The sequence below is a fragment of the Lacerta agilis genome, chromosome 9 (genome assembly GCF_009819535.1).
Source record: "Lacerta agilis isolate rLacAgi1 chromosome 9, rLacAgi1.pri, whole genome shotgun sequence".
Taxonomy (NCBI): Eukaryota; Metazoa; Chordata; class Lepidosauria; order Squamata; family Lacertidae; genus Lacerta; species Lacerta agilis.
Genome location: NC_046320.1, coordinates 9,771,453 through 9,799,364, shown reverse-complemented (window position 1 = coordinate 9,799,364; position 27,912 = coordinate 9,771,453). Strand labels below are relative to the sequence as shown.

The 27,912-nt window shown below is 40.1% G+C and overlaps 2 protein-coding genes across 5 annotated transcripts in view; one reads left to right on the top strand and one right to left on the bottom strand.

Moving 5' to 3' along the window:
- Positions 1 to 1,354, top strand: part of PDS5A (PDS5 cohesin associated factor A) — a 60,732-nt gene extending 59,378 nt beyond the window's left edge. For 2 of the 3 annotated variants that reach the window (XM_033160706.1, XM_033160708.1), the window contains one exon: positions 233 to 1,354. In XM_033160706.1, coding sequence (XP_033016597.1) covers positions 233 to 280 — 48 coding nt within the window. In that variant the 3' untranslated portion in view covers positions 281 to 1,354. The remainder of the gene's footprint in view (positions 1 to 232) is intronic. The other variant, XM_033160707.1, reaches the window with a different exon arrangement.
- Positions 1,355 to 6,411: 5,057 nt separating this feature from the next.
- UBE2K (ubiquitin conjugating enzyme E2 K) overlaps positions 6,412 to 27,912 on the bottom strand; it is a 30,247-nt gene continuing 8,746 nt past the window's right edge. Inside the window, exons 2-7 of one of the 2 annotated variants that reach the window (XM_033161306.1) lie at positions 16,531 to 16,624; positions 12,404 to 12,462; positions 11,310 to 11,392; positions 9,920 to 10,019; positions 8,836 to 8,964; positions 6,412 to 8,483 (exon numbers count right to left, since the gene is read on the bottom strand). In XM_033161306.1, coding sequence (XP_033017197.1) covers positions 8,409 to 8,483; positions 8,836 to 8,964; positions 9,920 to 10,019; positions 11,310 to 11,392; positions 12,404 to 12,462; positions 16,531 to 16,624 — 540 coding nt within the window. In that variant the 3' untranslated portion in view covers positions 6,412 to 8,408. The remainder of the gene's footprint in view (positions 8,484 to 8,835; positions 8,965 to 9,919; positions 10,020 to 11,309; positions 11,393 to 12,403; positions 12,463 to 16,530; positions 16,625 to 27,912) is intronic. The other variant, XM_033161307.1, reaches the window with a different exon arrangement.

The window sequence follows — 27,912 nt, the reverse complement described above, 5'->3', positions numbered from 1 at the left end:
CAGTGGTGCTTACTTTCAGGTAAGTGTGCATAGGCTAGATGATTGTATGCCATGTACCCATGTATGTTGGGTTCCATGATGGAAGAAAGACGGGATATAAATTTAATAAAAATAAAAAAATTAAGGAATTTAAGAATTAAATCAAAGGTACACTTCAGAGGGAAAAGTTCACTTTGCTCTTGAACGTTTCCCAATAAGTTTCATTTTCTAAACTTTTTTTCTTCTTCTCAAGGTAAAAAGAAAACTTATTTGCGAGGGGAGGAAAAGGAGGGCCAAATGAAGGCATGCTCCAAGCTTCTGCAAAAACCAAGAAACTTCCTGTATAAGGAACTGAAAGTACTCAGATCACACAGCTTTCAGCTCTGAAAACAGAAGGAAAATCTGCTTCCCTTTCAGATGACATTAATCTGCTGAAACTCTTGAGAGAGGCTAAAAGCATCTGTACTTATTTTCCCAGAGACTTTTTTTATGAAAAGTCAATAATTAAGCAAATTGCTTAACACTTGATTCCAGTTTCTGCATATCTGGAGTTAAAAGTGTTTTACTCCATAAATTTTCATGCTGCATTTTTTAAAAGAAAGAGTGAGATCCTTTAAAAAATTCAGGCCTAGAATCAGGTATCGCCCACCCTTTTTGCAAGAAAAAATAGAAGCTTACTGAAAGAATTTTAATCCAAGACACAAGGAAAATACCTGAATTCTCATCTGCTTTCCTTTTGGAGACTCCTATGTATAATTCTTTCCAGCTAAATAAGATGTACAGATTTTGGTTCCTGCTATGAAAAGTCACATAGTGACAATTTTTATACATGTTGCTTTCTGACTTTTTATCTGAGTGGGAGACTAATCACTTGATTGATTTGCAAGTAGACATTTCATCTTTTTTAATTTCCCTCTCCATTTTAGTTTAATATAATTTGCAATAAATGTACATATTGTTGGTTGTTTTATAAAAACATCACTTTTAAGTGGGTTTACTCCTGTGGTTCTGTTGGAATATTCTAAATTTAATGGAGTAAAGGCAGCGCAGCATTTGATTTTATAATGTTTGTCACCAGATTTTTATTATTGATGTAAAATATCAATTTTTAAAAATAGTTGGACTTTTGGCAGCTTTGTAAGGAACGTTGGAAATGTTTAGGATTGCTCTCAATTTTAAGCATTGTGCTGATTGAAAGTCTGTTTTACGTTTTTGTCTTCCTGTCCAAGCTCATTTTTTAATGTTTAATTTTAGAAGACTTGCATCAATATTGATTTTTTTCTGGCATTGTTCAGCATAGTGTACACTTTTAATGTACACATGATCATATTTAAGTTTGTTGCATAAAATAAATGCTTCTAGGTGTCATATGGTATCATTTTTTCTCCCTAGAAAAGTATAATGTCTACTTTGCCTCAGTTCTGCATGGCATCTCTGTATCTGTGTAGAACCAATAAATTTCCTGCTGCATAAGTGCTGATGTCAACACATAAGATTTTGACACTTTGAGAAAGTGTATGTTCTCCAGTGGACCAGATAGTAGTGTAAAATACTTATGCCCTGAATTTCATTAGATTAAAAGAACAAAATAGGCAACAAACAGCTACCGGTAATCAAGCATCACTCCATAAGGAATAGAAAGATTTTGCATTGTGAACAGAACCTCTGGTCATATTTTTCACAGCAAGATGACTTGTGTATTCTGGAGTGTTCAGAAAGCAAAGAGCATTCCAGTATTGCACACAACACCTCTAAGAAACCTAAAATATCAGGGAGACAAGAGAAGTTGCAGATGGTATAATGCAAAATACATTTACTAAGGTACCAGTATGTAGCCAAGGAGATTTCCCAAGTCTATTTGAGGGGAATTGTGGTTTTTGAACTGCTGGATCAAAATCGGCCTGTACTGTACGGTCTTGGAATACATTTTTTTGAAACACTGAATTTTTCATTTTGTCACCTTTTAATATTTAGTGCTGATCAGAGGAACATAGCAAGTATTTCTACACCAGTGTTTAATTTGGGACAGAGACTATGAAGATAGTCATTAGTGAATGTGTTCTTGCAAGACATGTCCTGTACTTGAAGGGGTTTGTACCATCATCAAGTGGGCTTTTTAAAATGATGAATTACATCTAGGAGATGCTAGAGGTCACTGAAACAGTGTTCTATATTAAATTTTGAGTTTAAGAACCTAGCATGGGTGATCAGTCCAAACCTGCCTTCTGTAATCCCATGCCGTCCAGAAGTTTTAGGGTATAACTCCCATCAACCCCTGCTAGCCAGTGGTTAGGAATTATGGGAGTTATAGTCCAAAACATTGGAGAGCACCAGGTTTGGCAAACGTGATCTGAGCTATCTTAATACCCCAGTGCAGATGCAGAGGAAAGAACTTCAGAGCTACCTAAATATACTATGTTTCTTAATCCGTCAGGATGCTACCAGTCCAGTGTGTGTAGATCTAAGTCTACCATTAGATTAACCAATTTTACTTTCTTCCAGATGTCATGGACCACCTCCAGGTGTGCTCCATGGCGATTTCCCTATGTACAGAAGAGGAGAGACCTAAGGACACTTCCAGCAAGGAACTGGAGTCTGCCTTGAAAAACAGCTTGAGGGTTTTGTGTGGATGGCCATCTGTCATGGATTGCTTTAGTTGAGAATCCTGCATTGCAGGGGTTGGACACAGGACTCCAGGTGGGATCTGACCAGGGCAGAAAAGCAATACTATCACTTCCCTTATCAGCTTCTGTTGATGCAGCCTAGAATAGCATTAGCGTTTTTGTTGTTGTATCACTCTGTTGACTCATGTTAAGCTAGTGGTTCACCAAGATCTCTGGAACCCTTTCACATGTACTGAGTGTTCTACCGGTACTTGACTATGAGCATTACTCCTTTCGGATAGTTCATTCTGAAAATGCGGGGGGGGGGGGGGGCAGCTGTGTCTGCAAGGATATATAAGCTTGGAGCGTGATCCTCTAGCCCAGACCCATCTTAGTTGAAGATAGTGGTTTATGCTTGGTCTGCTTTTTTACAGCGAAAGTTAAATTGATTTCCTGCACAGCATAGCTGGTGGTGCTTCCATTCTTCTGCTGCTGCTATTGTACTCACAGATGAATTAGATGTGGGGGAAAATCTTCCATTTCTCCTTCCAAAATTTCAGGCGGTTTCCTTGGGGGAAGACCTAGAGATAAGGTGGCTGTATGTGTGCGCTGCTGTGGCATTTTGAACTTTGTGCCAAGTAATTCAAGGAAGGCACAGCTCATCAGTAAGTGATGGGGCTTTTTGCTACCCTGGGCTGCTTTGGGAGGAAGAGCGGGAGAGATATTTGAAAAAGATTCCTGCAGGCAGCCATGCGAGTGACCATAGAGTTGTGTGCATCCTAGACTTAACTTCTTTTTCTCAGCCGATGCTGCCTCTTGGCAAAACTATCAGAATGTTCAATCAGTTGGGATTCAGTTGCTCCCAAGAAGCCAACCTAGTATTCTTTTTCTGTGCCCCAAAGGATCCAGCATGCCCCTTTTATTTACAACAGCAACTTTAACGTAAACCTAAAGATTAAGGAGAATATTCTACCCCACCCCCACCCCTAAGTGTTTCGGCACACCTGCCTTGGCAATAGGCACATGGAGAAGGGGTAGTTTAGGGCTGCCAGGATATGAAAGGCTCTATTATTGTGGATTAGGAGATGGTTTTCTGTGTGTTACCCAAGGCTCAGCATACTGGCCACAATATGGAAGGTTTCGCATCTCTTTTGGGAGGAAGTTCCTGCTCTTAGCTGTTTGGGCTGTGGAAAAGAATGCCTCCCCTGCAATAGAAAAACACATGTTAGGCTGGTAGGAGAAGTAATCTCACAGGATCCAATATGCACTGCTCTCCCCTGAGCAGATTTGCAGTAAGAAAATTCCTAGGTTTTTGGCCACAAAGGCAACAAGTAGTTGAGAACAAAGGAATTTACTAATGCTGCAAGGAACACTCAAGTAGCAACGCCTCAGCCACCCATTCATTTAAAAAAGATTTTAACATAGCATAAACACAACTGGTTGATTTGCACACATACCTATGTCTGCTCCATAAAATCCAACTTGCTGGTCTATGGGTCATCAGTCTTGTAACCTAATGAGACTATTATATCACACTTAAATAGTGGTGCATCATCTCCTGTTCTGGAGAGATTTATTACCACAAAGTAAAATGGAAAGCATTTTCAGGGAAACATGCATTTATTGTTAAGCATTTGCAGTGGAAATCAACATTTTAAAAGTGTATTTATTATTATTTTTTAGAAAAATGGCATACAAAAGTGTTGCGTGGCTTTTATTCTCAAGAGACGCAAACACCAACGTTGCATTGCAGCCCACTCACTGGCATTGAAATGTCCAGTTGAAAGCTTCCTACAAATAGCCTTTGTCATCTTGGTTGGGAAGAAAAACTAAACAACCCCCACCCCCACCCCCACCCCACAATGTAAGTTGAAATGGAAAATGGCAACAGGCCAGCATGGATCTTTGACAGTACTTTTCTGAAAAGGGAGGCCCTCTCTAAAAACCAATGTAAAACACCACATTGCAGATTTTATTAATGGGCTCCTATAGTACTGTTGGGTTTTGTTGGCATGATTCTGAATGATTATTTCAAACTAGTAGATTCTTCCCATTGCAGAGGGACTAACCAGAAAGCAGCACTGTCATACAATACGCAGCTTGCAAGCTTTCATCCTTTAGGGATGGAGTCACACATTTATTATAGTAAAACAAAAAAATAGGGGCATTTAATAGCTCCAAGTAGAAGAGTAGGCCGGTTAAGTATGGCACTTTAAAAAACCAAAAACCTGAAGGTTGGGTTATGTATTGAAAAACACCAAATCACTTTGGGAGCATTAGTCTAACAAAGATGTAGCTGTGCTTGCATGTCAAAGCAGAGTGAATACTGCAGCTCTAGTTATGATGACTGCTACTTCTGCAACTTTAATGGATGTTTTTCCTATGCTTATATTCATGCAAGTAAGCCTTGTTTAGAAAAGTCTTTGATTGAGACATTCTCCCTTCGACCATGATTTTTGCAGTTAACTGTGCTAAGCTTCCCAGCCTGCCAACCCACTCAGGAAAACTCCTGTGGATTATGGCAATTGACAGCCATCATGCATTTGGTTACCCAATAAAACTCAAAATCTGACAGTGGTAACCGTTTATGAGCCTATCAAAATGACCATGACAGGAACACGGTTCTTATCCGAACAATGACTGCAAAAGCCACCAAAACGTTTAAAAATATAAAACCCCCAAGTCATTGCCATCATTAAGTTGTAAAATATAAGCAAGCAAACGACAGGGAAGGCAAGGTGCACATTCCACAATGTCTAACTCTTCTAATGAACAAGTTTGAGTTTGCATAGTTTACTCACTTTGCAACCATTTGGTTTATTTGAAGACAAAGTTGCTTTCAAGCAGTTTCTCCTTTTAGACAGATTGCTGAGGCTTGGACCTCGGATATTCCTCTCCAAAGATATCATAAAATATTTAATTACATTTATAGAAGTACCTGACTGGTCAAAATGTTCCAAAATCAATGCTTTAGGTAAAATGCTGCTTAACAGCCTTGTTTTTACAGCACATGTCACCGGGAGTACAAATTGTTTTGTACTTTGTCACTTTTTAATGGCAGCTCAGTATAGGAACAAAAGCATGAACTTTGCTTTTTTTTAAACAGTTGTGTGGAGTGTTTTTGGCACTTAACAATGATTTGTGGAGACCCCTGGCAATGGGAAGGGCGTCTCTTCTCTCTTGCCTCCATGGAAAGAGCAGTCAATGGTTATAATCTCAGCACTCAACCAAGATAAGCCAGTTCCAACCCTCTGAATTTGTTAAAAATCTACGGGTTGCTTAAAAGTTCCCATAAACAGGTTATTGCATGATCAGCATCAATTGTGTGGCGTAGGTGAATTGTGCAGCAATTCTTCCACCATAACTGGCACAGCTCACAATATCTGCAAGGCTGCCTGACTATTATTTTTAGAGTAATGAGAAGTGAAAAATGATATGCTGAATCATTAAAGACCAGCAAATTAAGATTGAGCTGGGTACTCAGCTCAACGGCCTACGAAGCTGTGCACACATACCTTTAGAGACTGAGTCCCAGCTAGCATAAATGTAAGTTAAGGATTCTTGCTCAATTCTTGAGAAAACTTCCTCTCGGGTGCAATGAGAAAACGACTGTCATTACACTAGAACCATGAAGGGAAAACCTAGCACCTATATGAATCCTTCCACCAATACCAAGAGTTTCATGTAGCCAAGGGGAGAATCCTAGCTATTATGTTTAGCATAAGCTTTTTCTCCTGTGTTCAAACTTTTTCTAGTCTTATTTAACACAATCACAGAAAGCTTCCTTAGAATGATTAATGATCTAGATGGAAAAGCAGAAGACATTTCATTCCATCTAACCACTTCCACGATCTTTCCTTTAATAACTTGCAAAGAACAAGGGAAAATGTAATCTATCAGCCATTTTTACACAATTACCACCAGGGTAAAACAAAGCTGTAGATATGAACTCATCAAAATATAGACCATTAAAAAAAATTACAAACACAAATGGCAGATTGCCAGGGTTCTGCTGGCCCTGGCTACTATTTAACAAAAACTTTGTTGAGCAGCAGCAACTTGTTAAAAAAAATAAATATATATCAAGGAAAAAACAAAAATCACATTTCCTTTGGCATCTGAAAGTGATTTACAGGACTGCAAGAAAAACCATACAATCACTGAATGCATAAATAGGATGTGAAGAGATCAACAGTGTTCTGCATTGCACAGATACAAACTTCAATTTATTTTTCTGTGTCCTAATAACTTGAATCTATAGGCAGCTTAGACATACGTACTGCAGAAAATAATTCTGTATTAGTTAGGTTCTCATCTCTTCCATTTCTCTACTTCACATTAGATGCTTAGCAGTTATGCAACATGGCTGATTAGCAAAAGTGGTGATGCAGCTTCTTCAATTAAAAAATGGACCAATTTAAACTTCTACAGTACAGAAGAGTTGGGGGCAGGAATGGGAAAATAACCTTGCAGAATTCTATGCTGACACTGCATCTCTGCATTTTGCTCAAAAGCAATTCCTGATGCAGTTCTGTAATGATATTAAAACTTGCAACAAAGGTATAAAAACTAATGATTTGGAGATTTTATATCTCTCTGAATGAATAGAAAGTATGACTGTATGTACATTTGTTTTAGCAGGTACTTCTACTCGCATTCAATATATTTACAGTAAAAAAAAAAAAACAATCCAAGACTTTCAAGTGTCAACTGGGGGAAATGTGCACAAGGGGGACTTTAGAGATTTACAAGCAACCCCTACCTAAAACAATGTCCAAAATAAAAGCTAGGAAGCTTTTGCCCCCAAACTGATTGCATCACAGCAAATACTAGAGAAAAGAGGTGGAATTCTCAGTGTTAACAGAGAACCAATTCTTCTCGGCAACTTCATTCTATCCAGAATTTATTGAAAGAGGTTTGATTTCTGCATGAGAAACAAAAGAGCGGCTCCACTTGCTTGTGCTATGTCCAGATATACCAAACCTTTTATACAATTGTGTAGAAATTACAATGGTTGAAACACTTTTACTGGTTATTCAAAATAGACCACTTGGAAGTGGGAAACTAGGCTACTTTAAATGGCACATACCCACACATTCTGGAGGTTCTAGTGTGTTATTGTAGTTGCATGTGCAGTGGGGGGGGGGGTAGGAAGGTAAAGAAGAAATGGAGGATTGCTACTCCTTAAGAGGTGAAAACATTTCCGAGTAGGCTGTTTGTCATTTTGATCTATGAGCACATTTGGAAAGTCTTAGGAAAAAGTTACAAGAATGAATACTCAAGTACTTCAAACAGTGCTCTGTTCAGTTTACCCTACTTTTTTTTCTTTAAAAGTGTCTATGTAAAGTACAAGCATGCAAATATAAGGTCCACAGGCACGTAGGATCCATGTTAAAAAACATAGGTAAGGTAGCTGGGATGAGTGACATCAATGACTGATGATTATGGACACAATCTGATGTGTTCTGAATAAATTCTTAAAAGTCAAAATCCTGATGCAAATTCCTTCTAGTCTTGGGTCACACTGCTAAGACTAAAGTAGGCATGTTGTCCCCCATTGTTTTAGCCAAGCTCAAGGAATTTACAATATTTAGTAAGAAAAAATTAAAGTATTTCCCCCTTTTTTAAATTTACACAGACGTTTAATTAGCTTTATTTACAGAGCAGGTTTTTTTTTCTTTTTTCAGTCTCCAATAATGCCTAGATAGCATCAGGCAAGAATGCCAGTTTTGAAAGAGAATCTATATAGAAACCTAAAAATAAGAGATGGTGAGGCTCCTCAAGAAAGGGCAAGCTGGGCTACAGAAGCAGTTCTCTGCACATGGCTCAGTTACTCAGAAGTAGTTCTGTTGCTGTCTCTACATCCCATGATTTTGATGACAAGGCCACTATTACTGCATTCTGCAAAGACAAAAAAAAGAAAAAGACTGAAGTCAGTGTGTGCACCTGTTTATATAAACCCAATTTCAGCATGAGCCTGAAGGAAACTTTTCACGTCAGTTAGACCATGGCTAAATTAAAGTCAGTTACTTAACAGAAAATCAGGCATTAAATGGATTTCCTTGAGCTTCAGAAGTAGTGAAAAAGCTGTTAATAAAGGCATTATACAAAGATAATCTAACAGAAGTTTCTACCCAAGTAAGCAAAGAGTATCTTGCACAAGGCATGCCTTGTAACCAAAGTTTTGTTGCTGCATACAGAAGGATACACATGCTGTGGTTTTATCACTTTTGTAAGAGTCACCAATACTCACCCTATCAAAGCCCATAGCACAAAGGTTTTCTATCTTTTTGGTGTATTCCGGACTAGAAACTGGTGCTCCAGCATACACGTGTGCCCAAAGTCGAGCTGTCTGTTTAAACATTTCTGGATTTTGTTTGTACTATAGCAAAAAGGAAAAAAAATTAAGTCATACGACTGTCCAAACTCAAGATTTTTTGCATTCAAACTGCACTGTCTGGCTCACTGGCATCAAGTCTGCGATATACATGCCTAATGGTCTGTGGTGTTTTGTCGCTGAATATTTGCAATTGATGAATAAATGTACTTTAAGACTCCAAAGCACCACAGGTAGGCGAGAACACAGTGCAACTGCATTTCTACAATAAATTATATTGCTTACAGAAACTCTTATTCAAAGCAGAATTGGTTAGAATTAAAAGCAATGAAGATGATTGCCAGTGGTGCAACAGTGACAGGCCTCTTTCCTCTTCATACCAAGACATTTTAAACAAGACAATATTGCTGCCAGCCACTTTAATATAGTTAGTGTGTGTCCATGTGTGTGCCTTGATTTTATAAATTTGATTCAGTAACTATGAACAACATGTAAACTTTTGTATACATATATTGAAGAGCTGTAACAACCTGTTGGCCTCACTCTGGTTGAAGGAACCAAAAATTGATGCCTATGATACAAGCACCATGTCCCCTTTTGTAACCAGGTTGAGAGCTGGTAACTAGCCCAATGCTGGAAGTGATCAAAAACAATCATCAGTTAATTTAAAATATAAAACCAGACATGCACAGAGTATTTTCTTTTTATTTATCAAGGTAGGCAAAATGCTTGTTTTGCTGAGAGTTGTGACACTGCACATACTCCCAGGAAGAAGAAGAAGAAGAAGAAGTAATTCACAAAGGTTTATGCTATAATAGGTCCTATTTTAGGAACTGCACCAATTCTGCATTTTCTGAGTTCTCAGAGAGCAAATAAGTATTTCACTAGCCTGTGTCCTACAGATTTAATTAAAACTCAAAATTTGGGAGCTGTTGGTGTACTTTTGAAGAGAGAAAAGCATTATGAATAGAGAGAACTAGAGTTTCCCTAAGCATCATACCTGATTTGCCACTACTGCATCCTGGGGGTCATCAGGTTCTGCAGCTGCCAAGAGTGCTTGCAGTGATAACAACACTGTCCTAAGAGTCATTGCTGCAGCCCTAGAATAAATTAGAAATAATAAAATTCACATTATTATCCACACACAAAAATCTGATTGCAATGCCTTTAGAATAATTTCAACTCTGTTATTTAAAATCATACCGGTATTTCCCTGACATACATTAATTGTACCACTCAACCAAAGGAGAATGCCTGGGTTACTCATTTGCCACACTTTGCATCAATAAATCACACTAATTAATTGACATTGAGGCTAAAAGTATGGCCAAGTTCTCACTGAGATGATAAACCTGTGTCTGAGCTATACAACTTCAGCCTTTAGGTTGGGGGCTCATATGAGGGAATGTGCCCATGTGTGTGAGACACAGACAGCACATTCCCTACATTAAAAAAAACTTGGGTAGAATCCTCCCTGACACCTAATTTCCAACCACATGAGCCCCATATTCAGGCTGAAGTGATATTTCAGGCACAGGTCTAATGCCTCAAGGAGAGCAAATCCTAAATCTACAGCTATTCTATCTGTCCACTAATGCTTCCAACCAAACTGTGTAAAAGCACTTTGGAGACCCTTATGTCTCAACTAACGGAAGAGGGGAGGCAATTTTTACCAATTCCTCCCTGCGGTCCCCACTGTGCCCTGAGTGTTGACTCCTGAGAGTTGGAGGACCCTCCAGAACAGGGCTGAATATCACATGGGGGATCTAGCCTCCAGTTACTGTTCTTACTAGAAAAGTCTAAAAAGCAGTAAAAACTCAGTGATCACCTATGGCTAACAGTGCTGTACAGAGCACTCCTAATCGGAAAAGTCATCCAGTTTTCTAAATTCCTAAGTAAAAACACCTCTGGTATAATGAAGGGGAGCAGTCACACATTTGCACCCCTTTCATGCTTCCCTCATTCACTTCCTCCTTTTTGCTAACCAGTTTGCCGTTCAAATCATCAAACTATGACAGACCAGAAACCATGGTTTGGATGTAAGCACTAAGCATAGTGTGTTAATTCAGATATCACAGCAAACTATGGTTAACAAAACCAAGAGGTGCAGTAAAAGTAAAGCAATATAAATTAGGAAACAGTTAATGCACATTATATTTCTAATTCCTCTGAAAAATATAAGTAGAGAATGAAAATGATCTTTCCATCCATTGTGTTCCATCCATCCAACTGCCCTGTGATCTTCAGATGAACAGCGGTATACTCATTAAATCAATAATCCATTGTCAATAACTTCACTCAACAAACAATAATTCAGTTTCACTACATTTGTAAATAGATGATTATCCAATTATCTGGAGGATCTTCAAGAACTTAATGCACAACATTACCATTGATCTTTTAGGATATCCAAACAAATAGCCCCAGTGACTGAGCTAATATTAGGATGCCATATTTTTGTGATAAACCGCACCTAGAACATAAAACAAAAAATTCTATTAAATTAGCTAAGTATTCACAACACCCTATTTTAATGGGCAAACCTCCAACTGTTTTCACAAATGGCAATATAATAATAATAATAATAATAATAATAATAATAATAATAATAATAATAATAATTTATTATTTATACCCCGCCCATCTGGCCGGGTCTCCCCAGCCACTCTGGGCGGCCTCCAACAAATACCAAAATACATTACAGAGTCACAAATTAAAAACTTCCCTAAACAGGGCTGCCTTTAGGTGTTTTCTGAATGTCAGGTAGTTGTTTATTCCCTTGACTTCTGATGGGAGGGCGTTCCACAGGGCGGGCGCCACTACCGAGAAGGTGAATGATGAAAAATGTAAACCTGAGTTCCACCACAGCAGAATGCAGGTGGGGGCTCACATGTCTGGATGCTTCGCCACATGAAAAAATATTCATCCATAATACTGATGCTCAAGATTTCTGAGACTAAAAAAACCTAAATATGATAGTTTTGTACTTATTTAAATGCAGTGTTTCTTCTGGCATGGGGAGCATTTTCTTGGGGGAGCTTCCACAGCAATCTGATGTGATACCTCTTAGCAGACTAATTTTAAAAATGACCTTATAAAAAAGCAGACAGATGACAGAGAAATCCGCCCCTTTGTTACCTGCCTGCGTGGAATTACTGGTTATCTATGGCTACCAAGTGAGTTGATAAACACAAGGAATGAAGATGCATCTGTTTTCAAGCAGAGAGCAATGGGGTAGGGGTGAACAAAGCTGTTCACAACAAGGTTATGTGAAAGGCAGTTTGGTTTTAAAAAGTTCCATCAGTGCTTTGCCAGCTGTGCAATATTTTGTGACTAAGGACTATTGACATAAAATGAGGGGTGAATGACTGTTGTTTCTGTGTCGGTCCAGAAAGATCTGGGGGGTAACAGTACTGCATAACAAAACACCTACTACACAGAAACATTCTAGAGAATTATTCACAAGAATTTATGCTCACTGTACCTTTGGGGGATTAAATGGATACGTTTCTGGAATTTTTATTTCTAGTTGATATCTTCCTCCTGCAAAAGCCAACACACAAATATTATACACTTTGCCAGTAGTATTTTACCAAAATATTGAATAAGGGAATCAAATGGCATTTTAACTTTTTGTCTTAGAAAAATAAGTTAACAGCTCATTTCAGACAGAAGCAATCCTAATAAAAAGAGACTTGTAGCTTTTACATTCCTATGTGCAACAGGTCTTTTTCAACAACGATTATACCAAAACTCTTTCACATATATTCTAACTCACCTTGCATTTCCCTGTCCTTGCTGTCTCACTATTTTTATTTAGTTGATTTGCTTTATTAACCATGCTGCTTTTCATTCAAACGAACCCCAAAAGCAGCTTACAAACAATAAATAACAATGACATGACAGAACTTCACACTACAAACAATAAATAACAATGACATGCTTTTTAAACTCCTGGGGTGGGGAATTTTCCTCGTTATTCTTTGTGAAGCACAATCAGATACTGTTTTAGAGATGGTAATAAATCCTGTCAGTTCCCCTATTTTGTTGTGGATCAAGCCACCGCGACACATGGTATGGTTCACTCATTTCAATGATGTAGCAGCCCTTGTGAGACCATACGCATAAACAGCAACATAGCAAAACACAAACAACCCATGATTCCCATACACATTTTCTTATTCAAAATAACTGGCCTTTTGGAAAGAGAAGATGCTAGAGATGGGCAAGGTCTCTCAAATCTGCTTTGGATTAACCTGGAAAGAATTGAAGTTCTTCTGGGGGAAAAGGTAGGGGGTGGATATTTTCCCTCTGACAATCTGAGGTTCAAAAAACAAACCCCTCCACCTGTACCTGGCTGCACTTCCTGTCCCCAGAAGCCCTCACTGCCAACTTCTCTCCCGGCACAACATCTCCCCTTTTCTGACATGCAGAGTTGGTTGAAGCAGCAGCAGCAGCAATGCACAGGGAGAAGAGTGAAGGGGGATGCAAACTGTAATGACCCTTAGGAAAGCTGCATTTCCAATGGGCCCCAGTCATATGTGCCACTTTTCCACACCCCAGAAAAAGAAAAGGACGAGGGAGGGAAAGAGGAAGGGAAGAGACTATCTTCTCTAGCCTACCAGCATATAGTTGCTAACAGCAGTCTGGGATGCCCAGACTGAGAGAGAGAAGCCAAAAATTTTCCTCCAACTCAGATTATGAAAGTGCCAGCAAAGAATTCAGAGACATTAATAAGCTCACCTTGGGGGAATCTTGCCAGCAATTCCTGTTTTTATGAATATTAACTAAAGTGTCTAGCGTGGCCATTTTGTAACATGGAATGAAAAAGAAAACCAATCTTGACTAAGACAGGCAAATGCAAATTGTTAAGGCAAAAGGCAAACTTTTAAGTTGAAGGAAACTCCCTCCCCTCCTTAAGATGAGTCTTGGGATGCCTTCTGCTCAGTGATTTCACTAGCAGCTCTAGGGAGGGAAGTAGGAGCACTGATAAAATTATTTGATGACACCCAATTCTTACCTGCACAAGTTATGCTAAATGAACAGAAAGTTAAGAAGCATAAGAAGTGTAAGGTCATGCATTTGGGAGCTGTTAACAAACATTTTTGCTACTGAATGAGAACTCATCAGACATCAAGAAAGATCGAGAAATCTTTGTTAGTGGCAAGAGGTCCATGCGCCAAAGTAACGTGCCGTATTTTTCCATCTATAAGATGCCCCCATGTATAAGATGCCCCCTGATTTTGGGGACCCAGATTTAAGAAAATTGGGGGGGTGTATCTGTGTATAAAACGCCCCCTAATTTTTGACATTTTAAAGGGAAAACCCCTAGTCTTATACATAGAAAAATACGATAACTGCAAAGGCAGCAAACACATTTGATTAAAAGGTAGTAAGCACAGTAGCTCAAGTGGAAGAAATGATGTACCCATGTTGTACACTGCACTGACAAGAACACTGTGCCCAATTTTGGATTCTTATGTTTAAGTAGGGCAGATTGAAACTGAAAAGGCAGAACAAACTAGACTGAAGGAGCTGCATTTGTGGTATGGAATGAGACTAGAGACTGGATGGTGTCCTATAACTATAGTAGAACTCAAGAATGAAGAGAGGTAAAAACTTATTAATACATGCAGTTTGGAAATCAAATATTTTGAGTTAGTCTAAGATTCCCAGGAGCCTCTCTAAAATAAACTTGGGAGTGGAGAATCTCAGTTTCAACACACAGTATACAAAAGGTCTCTCATTCTGTGACTTATCGGAATAAGCACTTTTCCACATAACTCGAGGGTCTTGGGATTTGTAAGCACTCTTCTTCTGGGAGAGATGGCAGCCACATTTGGATTTCATTATAAACTATGGTTTATTGTGACGTGCATGAACCACAGTGAACCTGAGCTTGCATGTTCTCCTTCCCATATGGCCAGAAGGATGACGTCAGAAGATTCTGCTCTTTATTTAGTAAGCCACACCACACATTCCCATTTTGTCCAAACCAAGGATCATGGCTTAACATTAACTAAGCTTAGTTTCAAAAACAAGCCAACTTCAAAGCATGGGTGATGAAATTGGCTTTTTAAAACAATTGTATTACAAGAAATAATGAGTGGCATCTTCCCCACCCCCACCCCCCAAAAATGATGGCAGACATGCATCTGCAGAACAGAGAAGCAAGCATTTTTTCATATCCTTACAGCCCTCCAAACTGCTCTGGAGGGTCCACAACACCCTGAAGCAGATTTGGGAAGGGGTGGGATTTCTTCCCTCCTTGATTCACGGACAGATGCCTGTCATCAGCATCATGTGCCTAAGGTGGTACTGATCATGTGTACCACCTAAGACATATGCATGTATATTTTGCTTCTTTATATATCCATCCTATGCACAAATGTTCTTTAGCAATTCGCTACTTGCTGAAAGTTCATCTCAGTGAAGGAGGAAACTTGTGCATTTGTTTTTAAGAAGTGGAAGCACCCCTGAAAGGTAACAGTCTACACCAGGGGTAGTAGACCTTTTTATACCTACTGCCCACTAATGCATCTTTCTTGGTGGTAAAATTTCCTTACCGCCCACCAGTGCTTGATGGAAGTTGGATTCACCTTGTGCCGTAGAACCCCCTACCGTCCACCTAGAATCCTGAAACGCCCACTAGTGGGCGGTAGGGACCAGGTTGGCGACCCTTGGTCTACACTAACTCACAGTACTAAATATTTGGTGGTCTCCATATTTTTCAAAAGCCACAGTTTGTAATTATTTGTTTCATTCTTAACCTATTACATGGCACTTTATGTAGCTAACATAAGCAAAAGACACAGGTCCTCAGAGTACACTTCAGCTTTTTACATTGTCAACAGATACCCACCAACTGCTTAGAATTAATTTACTACTCTCTGTCAAGAGAGACAAGCGAGGGGGGGGGGAGTGAGCTGAAAGACCTGTCAAGCAGTTGAATTTTAACTTAAGGCCTGAAAACTTGGTCCTTAAAAACGCTTGCACACTCTACTTCCTCTTACTGGGCATTATTCAGTGTCAAATGTTTATGAAAGCAGGTCACTGTATCATTAATATGGAACTCTTACCTCCCCCAACCCACCCCGATTGCACTACTACTTCCAAGGTGTCCGTACAAGAAATTGCGTTCAGCTAAAAATATTCATGCACTTCTATCAGATCAAACGCACAAGTCATTACCACCTCCTGCAAAGGTGCAGCCCAAAGTTTTCTAAAATATGTGCACAAACTAGCTTGAACAGATATATGCTACAAACAAAGAAGCAATCTTTATTTATATTATGTGATATGTGACTGCACTAAAAAAATGTAGTTCAATAACAGGCTTCAAAATGGGCCACAATATAACGTACTTTTCCGTGTATAAGACTGTTTTTGTTGTTGTTTTTTTTAAAAAAATTATGTTCAAAGTTGTGGGTCGTCTTATACACGGATACAATCTCCCCCACCCCTTCTCAATTTGGAGTCCCCCAAAATAGGGGGTGTCTTATACATGGGGGCATGTTATACACAGAAAAATACGGTAATTTCTTATAAACCTTAGCTTCAAGTGATAAGACATGTAAATAGACTATGGCTTATACAAAAAATATTACTTGCCTTCATACGGTGTGTCCGGAGGTCCTGCTATTTCTCCTCTTAGTTCTGTAAAATTTTCATCTACAAGATCTACTTTAATTTGATTTTTGCTCGTCTTAAAAATAAAAACAGAAAAATTACAATCAGATGCTAATATGTACTGTATTCTCTTTTTCCTTAAATTTATAGTGATAAAAAACTGATAGCAGTTTTGCTGTAATAGTCAGTGTATAGAGTCACATTGGAAGCCACATAACCCCAGTATTTAACAATTCCAAGATCATATTTATGTAGTGGTTAAAGTATGTTTGGGATTAAACACATTAAGAGCATGGAGCAGGTCCAGCAACATTTTTTAATTAGACCAGGGCTCCAAATCTGCTCAGTTAAACTGCTTAAATCTCACTCAAGTCAATGGGATTTAAGTAATCTAACTGGGTGCAGACATCTTGATATTTAAATTGCCAAGTGAGTACGTAGATTATATGCGTACTGCATATTTATTAAACCACAAAAATAGACATTAGAAACAATTCCATTAACAATGCGCGGCACATTTTTATTCTCCATGATCATTAATTTTCAAACAATGTAAATACATTCCAAAGGAGATTAAAAGCCTAATTCTAAGGCATAGTTCTAGAGTCTAAACCAGCCTTTCTTAACCTTGGGTCTTCACATGTTGTTGAACTGCAACTCCCATCATCCCTGACCACTGGTCCTGCTAGCTAGTGATGATAGGAATTGTAGTCCAACAGTATATGGGGATCCAAGGTTAAGAAAAGCAGGTCTAGAATGATGATGATGTCTTTTAATTACAGAGTTAACAAAGAAATATAAATGTGGCAATGACAACTATTGAACTACCACTGGCTTTGAATACAGACACTTGGCAAAAGCAGACAGTTCATGTTCAGCCACATCTCCCACACTCTTAAGAGCATCCATCTCTCTACTATTTTATATATCACTACCAGCAAAGGTGGGCGGGAAGGTAGGGAACAGAAAGGAAGCAGGAAAAAAAGAACCTATGGCAAACAGCATGCTAATAATATGATGAGATTGAACTAAGATTTGTGTTTGAAACATCCATGTGTCTTAAATAAGTACGTCAACCATGAGTATAAGCAAGTTACTTTTAAAAAAGGATGCCAAGCGTTCTCAGGATTTAACAACTACATACTGCCACAATACCTTTGGGGATCAGTGTACTCTTCTGTAGACTTAAGGGGGTTTAGGAAGAAAAATTGCAAGCAGGGTAGTAAAATATGTATTGCTGATCAATTTGATATCTCAAATATTACCAACTAAGCCATGTATTATTGAGCCACAGCCAAATATTATCGATGTTCCAACACTACTGTGTAGGAAATGGCAGCTCTCTCTCTCTCTCTCTCTCTCTCTCTCTCTATATATATATATATATATATATATATCCATCAATGTGCATAGTGCTTTACAGATACAAGAGGAAAGTCCCTACCCAGATGACTTAGCATACTATCTATAATCTGACACAGGGAGACCACAGAGGAAGTAGAGGCAGGTGGTGCAACCAAGCAATGTTGACCCCAGCCTTAACAGTATTACTTTTGTATGAATTCAGCTCTGAAGAACACAAAATCTCTTCCCAAGTCACTCTATGCCTTATTAATTGCTTCTACATTTCTGATACAATACAGAAAAACAAACAAACCCAAAACAGTTTGCCGACCTTGATAAAAAAAAGAAGTATTTTGAGCAAATGCAGTTTCACATTCTAAACTCACTTAAATCAGAGCACCATCATGACTATAGGAATCAAAGAGTTTGTTTCTGCAGCCCTGATGCTAGACACACTATGAACAAATACAATTTTGCTGTAGAAAAGTTTAATATATGTGATAAGATGTATGAGAATCTGTAAACATGGATATGCCAAACCACCCCAGGTTAAAAAATCTTCCTAAAAATAAGACGGATGCTACCCACAATTGGCATCAGTCCCACTGAGCGCGCCATAATGTGTTTTTTCGGTGAAAACACTATAACGGTACTGTTACTTGCATGGATGGGACACTTCTTGTAAGAACTCAGTGTTCTGCAGCATGAGCAGAATGGGCCCACTTTCCACAGAGATGATTGCTCAAGTCATTTTATTATGGAGTCACTTGTTAGTAAGAGAAGGAGCAAGGACTCTATAGCCCCACAGAAGTCACAAGGCTTCTCTCGCCAACACCTGCTATAACTGCAGACATCTCCAAATAGGAACAGAGTTCCAGCAAGTCATCAGTTGACGAAGTTGCTTTGCCTTATGAGACTGGACTAAGATTTAAATGGTCACTCAGCCATTAAGTTTGTTAAGCAATCTTGGGCTGGCTACGCACTCAGCTTAAAGATAACTCACAGGGCTGTTGAGAATAAAATGGAAGTGCCTTGAAGGAAGGTATAATAAACAAAATCCATTGCTTCTTTAGGTTGCCTAATGACAGCTATTTTTTTTAGTAATTAGCATTAAGCATCAAACATGCTGATGATTAATATCTTTGCTTGCATAATATTAGGCTTCAATCAATTCTTTTAGCCAACCAACAGTCTTTTTATAGTAGTTAAATGCCCAATTTTAGACAGTACATCTGGCGAGGCAGTTTTAAGAAGATAGATGTCCTTACCAGTAACAGTTGGGAGGTAAGAGTAGGAGACGGGAAATCCTGGTCAGGATTACGCAAGCACACAGTTGCCAAACAAAAAATTTCCATCATCCCTGACCACTGGCCAAGTTGGATGGGGCTGATGGGAATTGCAGGTCGAGCAACATCTGGAGGGCCACAGGTTCCACACATCAGGGCTAGCAATTTCCAATATGGGTTACTGACACCAGTGGTGGGTGCTAGCTGATGACCGCCTGCTTGATTATAAGGTGCTTCGTGTCTTCACTACTACCTCCTGGTGCAAATTATCTGGATCTGCCTTCTCCCCCTTGATCACCTCGCAGTGATAGCAGCTGAACCAATGGCCTATGGCAAGAAAGCCACCATCTCTCTCTCTCACTTTACTATCAAATCTTACTTGGGAGCAACACTTCTTGACCCCAGTGAGTTATCTTGAATGACATATTTTAAGTTGCCACAGTGGTTTTGGTGTGTGCTATGGCGCTGTGATCTTGGGCTTGCAGATTGGAAGGTTGGCAGTTTGAATTCTTGTGACGGAGTGAGCTCCTGTTGCTCTGTCCCAGCTCCTGCCAACCTAGCAGTTCGAAAGCACACCAGTCCAAGTAGATAAATAGGTACTGCTGTGGTGGGAAGGTAAACAGCATTTCTGTGTGCTCTGGCTTCTGTCACGGTGTTCCGTTGAGCCAGAAGCAGTTTAGTCATGCTGGCCACATGACCCGGAAAGCTGTCTGTGGACAAACGATGGCTCCCTCAGCCTAAAATTGAGATGAGCGCTACAACTCCATAGTCACCTTTGACTGGACTTAATAGTCCAGGTGTTCTTTACCTTTTTCTTTTTCCTACTTCCTATACTGCCAAGAGAACATGAGATACTCCAAACCATGCAGGAGAAGCCTGTGCCATCATTAATCTATATGACACCATCAATCCAGGGTTCATGGACTCTTTTCATATTGTCTAGGAATTCTCAAATTCTCACAGGAAGGAGCAGTGGGTCTTATGCTGCCATGGCAACACAAGAACTTGCCCCAGGGATGCATGTTTCGTGAGAAAAAAAATTAACTGGGAATTTAGGGTAATGAAACAGTGAAACTTTTTTTATGCCCTAAAGTGAGATCTAATTTAACATATTTATTTTACTTGAATTTAGTACGCAAAGCCAAAAACATTGAAACTACCAAGCTTGCCTAATACTTTATTTTCAATTGGCATCCGTTCTTTGTTACTAATGAACTTAAGACCTGGGGGGGGGGGGGACTTAAAATTGCACATCATTGACTAGGACTGAGTAAAGCATATAATTAGGCTGCAAATTAGCAAAAAAATCCACTGCTGGGATGAAGTTGTCTCCATTCCAAATATCAGCAAAACCAACTGTGATAAAGCCTCCCTATAAACAGACACACATGAAAGTGGCTTGGAGATAGTAAATTCAGTTTGCAATTCCGTGTATGAATCCAAGACATATAGGTATGGTTTTCCTTGACATAACTAGACTTGATGAACCAGCTTTATTTATTTGGGACTCAAAAATTTAACTTGCCACACTTCCATAAAGACATTTAATGGGGACCACCCTGTCATTACAGAATTCACACACCTGGTGCCTGGGGACATTCTGCTGCTTTTGCTTACCCTGCCTTCTAACATTACTCCTGCCCACTCACCTTAGCTAAGTTTCTGCTTAGCTAAGGAAACTGGTTTTTCAAAACATGTTAATCAAGTCTTACTTCTTTAAAGCAACTATACTAGTTCATGTATACCTTGTAAAACAATGATGGTGCAAACTATTTGCAGGACAAAAAGTTAATGGTTGAAGACCTCATTCTCTTCCTTCTAGTACACTGTATTACAATTATACAATTCTCTAAATGACAAAGATTTTTTTTATTCCAAAAGATAACAGGTAAGCATTTCTTAAATATATATTTCACCTTTGGAAAATACTGCCCTGGAAGAATGTACTATTCCTCTGAAAGATCTATCAAGGTTATAGTAGTATATTCAACTCCAAATGAGCTACTTTGAAGTCTAGAGATGAAATTCTCAAAGGGCTCCTATGCTTAAACAGGGCAGAGTTTTCAATATGCATATCCTTCAATGAAGTCTTATCACCTGATCATACTTACCAGAAAATGGTACTCAAACTGTAGCAGCTACAATAAATAATACATTCTCTCTTAGCTTGGGACACCGTTGATATTAGTTTGTTGTATATATAGACATAATGCAAAGTTTTGTTCACATTCCTAACATGCATTACAGCCATGATTGGAAATGGAATTTTAGCTGTGCTCATATTTAGACTCTATGTTACTATATGCAGAGCATCTAAATAGAATTATTTCTGGTTGCACTCAGAAAATTAGCAAATAATCCTATGAAATACACACCCATCCAAAAAAATGCTTATACAGTGGAACCTCGGTTTACGAACTTAATCCATTCCAAAAGTCCATTCTTAAACCGAAACCATTCTTAAACCGAGGTGCGCTTTCCCTAATAAGGCCTCCCACTGCCGGTGCCCTTCCACCGTTCAGATTCCATTCTTAGACCGAGGTAAAGTTCTCAAACCGGGACACTATTTCCAGTTTTGCAGAGTTCATAAACCGAATCATTCTTAAACAGGAATGTTCTTAAACCGGGGTACCACTGTACAAGATGCATTTTTAACAATCCTTTTCCCTCCCAACAATTTCACTTCTAGGCATTTAGCTTAAAACATGTAAGGAAATTACAGGTCTAGGATTCCTTATCATGGGCAGAAACTACCCCCCACACAAACACCATGGCCAGGAGCCACAAAACCTCCCTCTAATAATGCAACTTGTAAGACTTAAGGTGCTATCTTTCTGTCAGGGAACTGTCCCCGGCACAGCACAAGGTGTTGGAAGGGTTCTCGGGATGCTACAGAGAGCCCCGGCTCCACCTGACCAGCAGCACCTCCTCTGGCAGCGGAGGGAGCAGCGAGGCTTCTGGTGGGGAGGGGCATGGGTCTCAGGAGACGGAGGGTCGAGGCTCTGGGGATGTCGGAGAGACCCTACACTCCCCTAGCCCCGAGGGCGAGGAAGGAAGCACGCAATTTCCATCGCCCCAAACGCGTCGAGGGGTGAAACGAAAGGATGGAAGGCGGGGTTTCCGTATACCGAAGCTCTTTTGTTGGGGTCAGAACCGGAAGGGGCCATTCCCGGATTCTGCTGATGTTTGATACAGACATGAACTTGTTAGCTCTGCACTGTACATAGTATGCACAATAAAACTACAAAAAGAAAGGTCGGAGTTCTGCCTAGTTACTCATGAGCAACTAACCGAGGACCTTACACTTTCAGAAAAGTAAATATATTTTTTGTAGACAGACTGTGTCAGACCTTCCTCCTGACATCGTCAACTAATTATTAAATCACAAAATTTACTAGCTCAGATACCCACACAGTGCCACAAATTTTCCTTCAAGTCTTTTGTATGCTGAATACTTCCAATTTTTCACCAATATACAGAATGTTGAAGTACTATGTAGCTACTAACCATAGTTAAGCAGGTATATGGAGCTACAGAATCGCAGAATTGTGGTGTTGGACAGGACCACGAGGATCATCTAGTTCAGTCCCCTGCAATGCAGGAATCTTTTGCTATTCCAGCTAAGTTGCAATAGTTATTGAGTTATGGACTGCAATTTTGAATCCACATATACACTGAAGGTGTTGGAACATAACTGTTCAGAGAAGCAGCATTCCAAAAGACTTAGAATAGTGAGAGATATCCAATAATGTCTGCCCACGTTCACAATGGGGTTTCCAGTTTCTCTCCCCCCCACCCCGTAATCTGTACTCCCAAATTCTGTTTTAGGGTCCCCCAATTGTCCTGAGAAGATTTGGGGGGCACGCAGAAGGATTTCAGGGGAGGAGAAACAGATGCCTGCTCAGATGACACTAAATCTCACCCATTATGTTGTATGTTTGGGGACGAGGGGAAGAGATGCTTAAGCCAAGAAACTCTTCTCCCGCAAACTGTATATAACATCCTAAGTTTTTCACTGTATCCTTGGAACAAGCAAGGAGATTGCATTAAGTCCAGGAGCACACGGAGACTGTGGCCTTGGTTTGCAATAGGCTCCTTTCCTTCACCAGTTAAGCAATTATAAAGAACATTATTTAAGTCAACACTCACCTCCAATGACTATTTTAAAAAGCCATTTGTTATGTTATTTATTTATTTATGCTACCTTGTCTTCCACTTCCAATGAGATATTTATATATAGCTAGCCTATATCCTCCAGGCTTTTTACACATTAGCACAAGAACTGTATTGCTCTCAACATTACTATAAAATACTGCTGGCACGCAAGTCTTGTTGGCCAGGCCAATTGGCTTTCCAAGTGAAAAGTCTAGCTGAAAATGGGCTTTAGCAGATTCATAAAGTACATAAAAGGAGAAGAAAACAGAATTGCATTCCTTTTGGCCATCCAATGTTTAAGGAAAAAGTGAAACAAAAAATGCACTGTTTTTCACATCCTAAGGCATTTCCCAATCTTCCATAAATTTGTGAATAACCTAACTGGCTCACTATTCCCAATTACCTAACAGAAAGTATAATAATTGTGCAGTAAGCAAATATAAAGCTTGCAGGTAGTGAAGAAACAACTATTCAAAGCATTTATTCCTGTAAAAAAGCAAAACACTTAAAATCTAAGCCCTTTTGTTCATTTTTCCTTCCACAGCTTGAGGACAGCTTCTTCCCTGCCTTCACAAGCTTTTGACAGATATACTAGCCAGCAAACTGAACACCAAGTCTGTTGTTTGTTTTGCCCCTCCACCCATTATAGGCCAGGTGTCTGCCTTTAAATAAAATTTTAAAATTAAGGGCAATGTGAACATTCATTACTTGCAACTTTGCCACCCTACTTGTACAAAAAAGGGCACAAATAATGTGCTTTACAAGTAAACAAAAACTGTTCTGGAAAGTGTGAGACGGACCTGGCCCTGTGACCCTGAAGGGGTCAACCAATCTGGACTCTTCAGGGCCAGTTTCTGCTGCAAACAGGAATAACTGATTTACCCTACATAATGTTGCAAAAAACCAGCAACAACCCAAATTGAAATTTTGTTTGTTTGTATGCAGTCGTAATGTCTTGGAATCCCTTTCTCCTTATCATCTCAGTTCACTTTCTAACTGCAAAGCTAACCCTAATATAGAGTGCCCTTATTTAAAAGTGTAATGCAAAACATCCGGATTTTACAAGGAGATCCCTACCTTCTTGACCTGTAATACAGAAAACATTCATTTGCATTATCCTTCAAAGTGTAAGCAGCTATTTCCGGGCTGCCCAGTACACACACACCCCAATGACTGAAGAAAGTTATCTAGTTCTGAAAGACCTTCTGATAACGTATGTGTATTATTATTTTTGTTATTGTTATTATTTTAAGTTATGAATTGCTTCTCAAGAGGTATTCTGAAGCAATTTGTAATGTTTTAAGATTCATGTAGCATGCAGCTTATGGGGCAGACTGACAAAAGCATGGTACTGCTTTATATAAAGGAAAGAAGGAGAGAAAAATGAAGTAAATAATTATTGTTCTATGCATTTAAAATGCTTATATACCGTCAATTACTTAAAAATATTAAAGTGATCTTCAAAACATAAAAATAATCATACAAATGAATAAAAGCATAGACCAACACAACAATAGTACCTAACATCCAGTGATCAAACAAGTGCACTAGTATCCGTGATCAGGAACAACTGGATGAACACGATCTTAACTTATGCCAAAAACATAAAGCAGATTGTATGGGCTATATATTCCCATTAACCACAACATGGTTTCAAAAAGTATAGCACTATCAGAAGAGTCTCCTTTAATGATTTCAGTCACTAGACAAGGGGAGGGGGGCGAGATGAAAATTTAAAAGCCCAATGCTACTCTATAAAACCAGCTCTGTAGGTAGCACCGCTGAGGTACAGTGCCTCCCATACTGAATCCATGGAGTTCAACCAGGAGGATACCTTGGGCGACAGTCTTAAAATGCAAAGAGTAATCCAGCAGAAGTAATAGCATGGGTAGGCAAACTAAGGCCTGGGAGCCAGATCCGGCCCAATCGCCTTCTAAATCCAGCCTGCGGACGGTCTGGGAATCAGCGTGTTTTTACATGACTAAAATGCGTCCTTTTATTTAAAATGTATCTCTGGGTTATTTGTGGGGCCTGCCTGGTGTTTTTACATGAGTAGAATGTATGCTTTTACAGTGGTACCTAGAGTTACGAATGCTTCAGGTTACGTATTTTCAGGTTACGAACGATTTTAACCCGGAAGTGAGTTCTCTGAGCTCTCGGAGGCCTCGTTGCTGCCCGGAGCAAAGTCCGGACTTCCATGAGGCCTGCGGAGGCCTCTGCAATCAGCCTCCAGCCGTGGAGGCTCTTGGGAGGTCTCTGTGAATGCCAGGAGCCAGGCCCTGACATCCATGGGGCCTGCTGAGGCTCCGTGACCTGGCCTCCAACAGCGGCAACTCTCTGAAACCTCCGCGAATGCCGGGAGCCAAGCCCTGACATTCACGGGGCCTGCGGAGGCTCTGCAACTGGGCTCCAGCCACGGGAGGCCTCTACAGGCCTCTGCAAATGCTGGGAGCCAAGCTACAACATCATGGGGCCTGCAGAGGCTCTGCAACTGGGATCCAGCTGCGAGAGGCTCTCCAAGCCCTCCGCAAATGCCGGGAGCCAAGCCCCGACATCAGCAGGAGAGAAGTCACCGATTTTGATTGTGGAAGAGGACCCTGAGCCCCCATCCAAAACAATGACTATCATCAGCACAGGTAAAGAAAAAAAATCACATTTTCATTTTGTAACTGTTTTATTGATTTCATTTTATGAATCAATGGCCTCGTTAGATAGTAAAAGTTATGTTTTAGGTGTCGCTTTCATTGTTCCTGTTGAGTGTGCTTCATTTGTTAATTGAGTCCCTCGCTGCTGAGTCTGCCAGCTGGAGGTTTTGTTTTTGCTATTTTTTTGCATTTTGGTTTGTGTGGCTTTTTCAGTTTTTTGACTGTGACCTGTTCTTTGTTTTATGGGACTTGTGACTTCGCTTTTGTGACTGTGGCTTGTGACTTCATTTTTGTGACTTGTTTTTGTGACTGTGTGGAACCCAGTTCAGCTACTGGTTGATTGTGTGACTGCAGAAATGGATAAAAGCCCCCCATTCAAACTGACTATCATCAGTGCACATAAGAAAAAAAAATGTTGATTTTTTCATCTAAAATACTGTCTTACCTATTTTATAGTATAGTACATTGATTATTGCCTTCATTTTATGGATAAATGGTCCCGTTAGACGGTAAAATTCATGTTAAATTGCTGTTTGGGGTTGTGTTTTTCATCGTCTGGAACGGATCAATCCACTTTCCATTACTTTCAATGGGGAAAGTTCGTTTCAGGTTAAGAACGGACTTCTGGAACCAATTAAGTACTTAACCTGAGGTACCACTGTATTTAAAATGCATCTCTGGGTTATTTGTGGGGCACAGGAATCCGTTCATTTTTTTTTTCTAAATATAGTCTGGCTCCCCACAAAATCTGAGGGACAGTGGACCAGCCCCCTGCTGAAAAAGTTTGCTGACCCCTGAGTAACAGGGTCATGTTCCCCCTGTGCTTCTCTTGAAAAAGGCAATCAAGTCCTCCTTGGTCCCAAAACATGGTATCAAACCAGATTAGAATGCGTCTAGATCAGGTGTGGGGAGCTTGTGGTCCTGCAAAGGTTAATGAACTGCAGCTTCTATCATCCCTGGCCACAACGCCAAGCCATGGGTTCCTGTTACATTTGAACAGGACCAGAGAGTGCTACAATAAATAGCCACACCCCTTCACTTTGGCCATAGGCTAAGCAACAGCAAAGTGATTAAGAAGAAGCAGGAGCTTAAGCACCATCACTATGGACCATAGCAAAGCTATCCAGACACACCACAAATTCCTGCTATGCCTCTTGTCTCACCAATGCTACATGCTTCCTAGCCATTTTACAAACAGGAACTGTACTGACCTGCCTAATAAAGTTGCTCACTGGAAGGGCAGATCCTGAAGTTGAGGCTCCAATACTTTGGCCACCTCATGAGAAGAGAAGACTCCCTGGGAAAGACCCTGATGTTGGGAAAGATGGAGGGCACAAGGAGAAGGGGACGACAGAGGATGAGATGGTTGGACAGTGTTCTCGAAGCGACTGGCATGAGTTTGGCCAAACTGCGGGGGGCAGTGGAGTATAGGGGTGCCTGGCGTGCTCTGGACCATGGGGTCACGAAGAGTCGGACACAACTGAACGACTGAACAACAACAACAACAATAAAGCTGCTGCAAGTAAAATTACTAGTTTAATTCCTAGAGCAGAGGTTTTAACGTTTTTGAGTCCACAGCTCCCTTGACCAACTGCATTCTTTCTGCGGCACCCCTCTAGGGCTCAGGAGCTCAGTTATGTTACCCCTTGTCTGCAGAGCTGGCAGCCCCTCACCCCTTTTAGAACACCATTCCTTGTGGAGTGTTCCCTCAGCCTCCTCTCCTCTCTCCTTGGGAGTCCTCTGGGCTGCCATAACTGGTCTCTGAGCTGCTCCCCCTGCCCCAAAGAGAGGCGACTCCTCACACAGCCCCACAGGGGCCTGGGAAGCACCCCCTGGCCAGCCCCAGAGGCCCCACTCACCTGGAAAGTTTGTAGCCAGAGCTGCTGCAACCAACAGCTATGTAAGCCTTTGTGGGGCAGAGATGCAAGAGGGCA